The sequence below is a fragment of the Siniperca chuatsi genome, linkage group LG8 (genome assembly GCF_020085105.1).
Source record: "Siniperca chuatsi isolate FFG_IHB_CAS linkage group LG8, ASM2008510v1, whole genome shotgun sequence".
Lineage (NCBI taxonomy): Eukaryota > Metazoa > Chordata > Actinopteri > Centrarchiformes > Sinipercidae > Siniperca > Siniperca chuatsi.
The window spans coordinates 26,190,756-26,193,686 of NC_058049.1; the positions used below are offsets into that span (position 1 = coordinate 26,190,756).

General features: G+C 44.0%; 1 protein-coding gene across 1 annotated transcript; it reads right to left on the reverse strand.

Moving 5' to 3' along the window:
• Positions 1-377: 377 nt before the first annotated feature.
• LOC122880630 (zinc finger BED domain-containing protein 4-like) lies at positions 378-2,443 on the reverse strand. Its single transcript, XM_044205944.1, has 3 exons — positions 1,326-2,443; positions 739-1,123; positions 378-489 (listed from the first exon to the last, which is right to left on the reverse strand). The coding sequence occupies exons 1-2, from the start codon at positions 1,635-1,637 to the stop codon at positions 815-817; spliced, it is 621 nt and encodes a 206-aa protein (XP_044061879.1). The 5' UTR covers positions 1,638-2,443; the 3' UTR covers positions 378-489; positions 739-814.
• Positions 2,444-2,931: the final 488 nt, after the last annotated feature.

The following is a 2,931-nucleotide window of genomic DNA, read 5'->3' on the forward strand; positions in this document are numbered from 1 at the left end:
TAAGTTACTGTAAACGGTGGACACATCAAGGCATATTCTTCTTGAGGAAAACTAACTGATCAGCATGCTCAGATGTAAGAGCACACCTCTGAGCAGAGATTATGTCACCGGTGGTAGAAAAGATTCTCTCTGATGGCACGCTAGTCCCTGGCACACACAGGTACCTCTGGGCCAGCTTGGCAAGGTGTGGGTACTTGCATGCCTCAGATTTCCACCAACCCAACGGCTCATCTGACAGTGGTAGAGGTGAGGATTCTTGATATTGCTGAACCTCCTTTTTAGCCTTGGAGTTAGGTGATGATGATGGGGTCAGGTAAGATCTGGCATGCTGGAATGTTTGTCCAAGGAGGTTTGCAAGTGCGGATCTCCTTTTTTTGGTGTGTGTGGTGGTCGGTCCTCATCACTGGTGTCATCAGCAGGACCACTCTCTTCAGTGCTTCCTCCCTCCTCTACATTACCATCAGACTGCATTCCCACATCTGCATTCCCCTATAAGACAAAAAAGCATTTGGCACATCTTCATTGTTATTTTTGTTATTAATGAAATAACATGTTCATCACAACAAGAAATCCTCAGCCCCTAATCATTTTAAAATTTAACACATCTTTGCACATGGTTAGATGTGTGGATGACATTTCTACCAGCAGTGCAAGAGTTGAAAGTTTAAAAGGTACAAATACAATGAGAATTTCAATGACCCAAGTAACTGCTGTTCAGTTTTTACAAGTTGTAATTACCATCAGGGCAGCAGCCTTGGACACAACCATGGCATACGTCTCCTGCACTTCTGAAGGCGACAAGAAGAGCATCGACTTAAACCTGGGGTCTAAGGCGGAGGCAACGTGAGAGGAAGTTTTTCTCCTCTGCAGACATGTAGCGCTTTGATAGGTCTCCATGGATGGCACACTTTATGTCCTTGACGAGAGGGGCATCCTCAATTGTGCTGAGTGTGTTGCTCAGAAGTTGGGCGTGAAGAGGAGCAATGATGGAAACAGTTGGACTTTTCTCCTCACACATGCTCTTTGTTGCTACCAGCATTGGATGGAGGGCTTTCACAACCTCTTCTGCATTCTTGATGTCTCCATCAGTCAGGGTAGAGATGTCAGTGGTATTCTTTCTGACCTTTAAAGAAGGAAGGAAAAGAACAGAATGAAGTCAAAAGTTTAAACTTTATAATGCACATATTCCTTATTAATCCAGACCAAGAAGTCAGGAAAAAGCACTTTACACTAAGGAACAAAATATATATCATGTTAACAATAATATTTTATAACACATTACAGTTATCATATGCAATTAAGTAACAAAACAATAAACGCCTTACCTCTGGAGATAAGAGGGCAGCAGTAACAGCTGGCTGTTGCTCAAGAAACCGGCTGATCATCTCATAGGCACTGTTCCAGCGGACAACAACATCAGTTATCAGCTTGTGGTGCGGAAGGCCTAACATCTTCTGGTTCCTCTTCAGTGCCTCAGCTGCTGAGGTGCTCCTGTGGAAGAATGTGCAAATTCTCCTAATTCTCCCGAGCAGTCGAGCGACATTTGGCAGTTTGAGGGCACGCTGCACCGCGAGATTCAAAACATGAGCGAAACAGCGAACGTGTGGATATCCAGCAATCTCAACAGCTACGGACATATTTCGCTGCGTTGTCAGTCACCACTGCTGGCTCTTTCTCGGTGAGCTTCCACTCGTCTACAGCCGTCTTAAGCACCTCTGCCATGTGAGCGCCAGTATGACTGTCATTCATAGCCCGAGTCTGAAGGACGTAGCTTTGGGCATCCCAGTTGTCGTCTATGAAGTGGGCAGTAATAGTTACGAAGGACTCGGTGGCCCTTGACGTCCAACCATCACAGGTTAGTGCAACTCGTTTAGCAGACCGAGCGCACCCTCCACTTTGGCTCTGGTATCTGCATACAATGCAGGGATGACTTTGTCTGTAAAGTGCCGACGACTCGGTATCTCGTATCTCGGTTCCAGTGTTGTCAACATTCTGCAAAATCCATCATTCTCGACCACGCTGTAAGGGCGAAGGTCCTTGCAAATAAATTCGGCGATGGACTTAGTGATACTCTGTGCCTCGGCGACCCAAAGGAGCTTTGCTTTGAACGCAGTAGTGATTGTCGGCTGACTTGGTTTACCCTCATTATCACCTGAGAGTAGTTCACCGTGATAGCGAACGAGGTGCATTTGCAGATTCGTAGTGTTGCAGTTATATTTTATCTTTGCAAAGCAGTTCTTGCAGATTGCATAGTTTTTATCCAGTGCCTTTCCGTCGACTGTCTCGTAAAACCCGAAGTGTCTCCACACTTTAGAGTGGAAACTAGCGGGTGGGTCTTTGATTAGTTTTTTATTGTTTTCCGCCATTCTTCTCGCTTCTCTTTTTTTCTGCAATTCTCTGTTGTTTAGTTAACTTGTGTTCTTCACCGGCGCTGTTTGTGCCACTTTACCCCTATTTACTCGAACAGCGCCCCCAAAACAGAATGGTAGATATTGGGTAGTGACAGTGACAATGACAACGGGTAAATTAATCATTTTGTGTTGTAATAAAATATCGATATTGGGCGTTAGTGTATCGATTATTTATTGCGACAGAGAGCACAACAATATATTGCAATATCGATTTTTTTTCCCACCCCTAGTTAAAATTACTACTTTGTTAAGGTTAGAGGAGTTTCGTCACCATAGTTACAATAATAAATGTGGTTAAGGTTAGTGGTCATACTTAAAAGAAACTAATGTTGACTGTCAGTTGGAAACAGGAAACAAAAAGCTGTCTCCCTTGTTAAATTCTGATGTTTTGTTGTCCCATCCGTCCACCCGACTTACTACAGCCGCTAGAAAGCTTTGTCACTTGAACGTAACACATGTCGTTTTTGGGCACTTGCTGAAATGACTGACAATGTCTCTCATTAAATAAGCACAGATTATT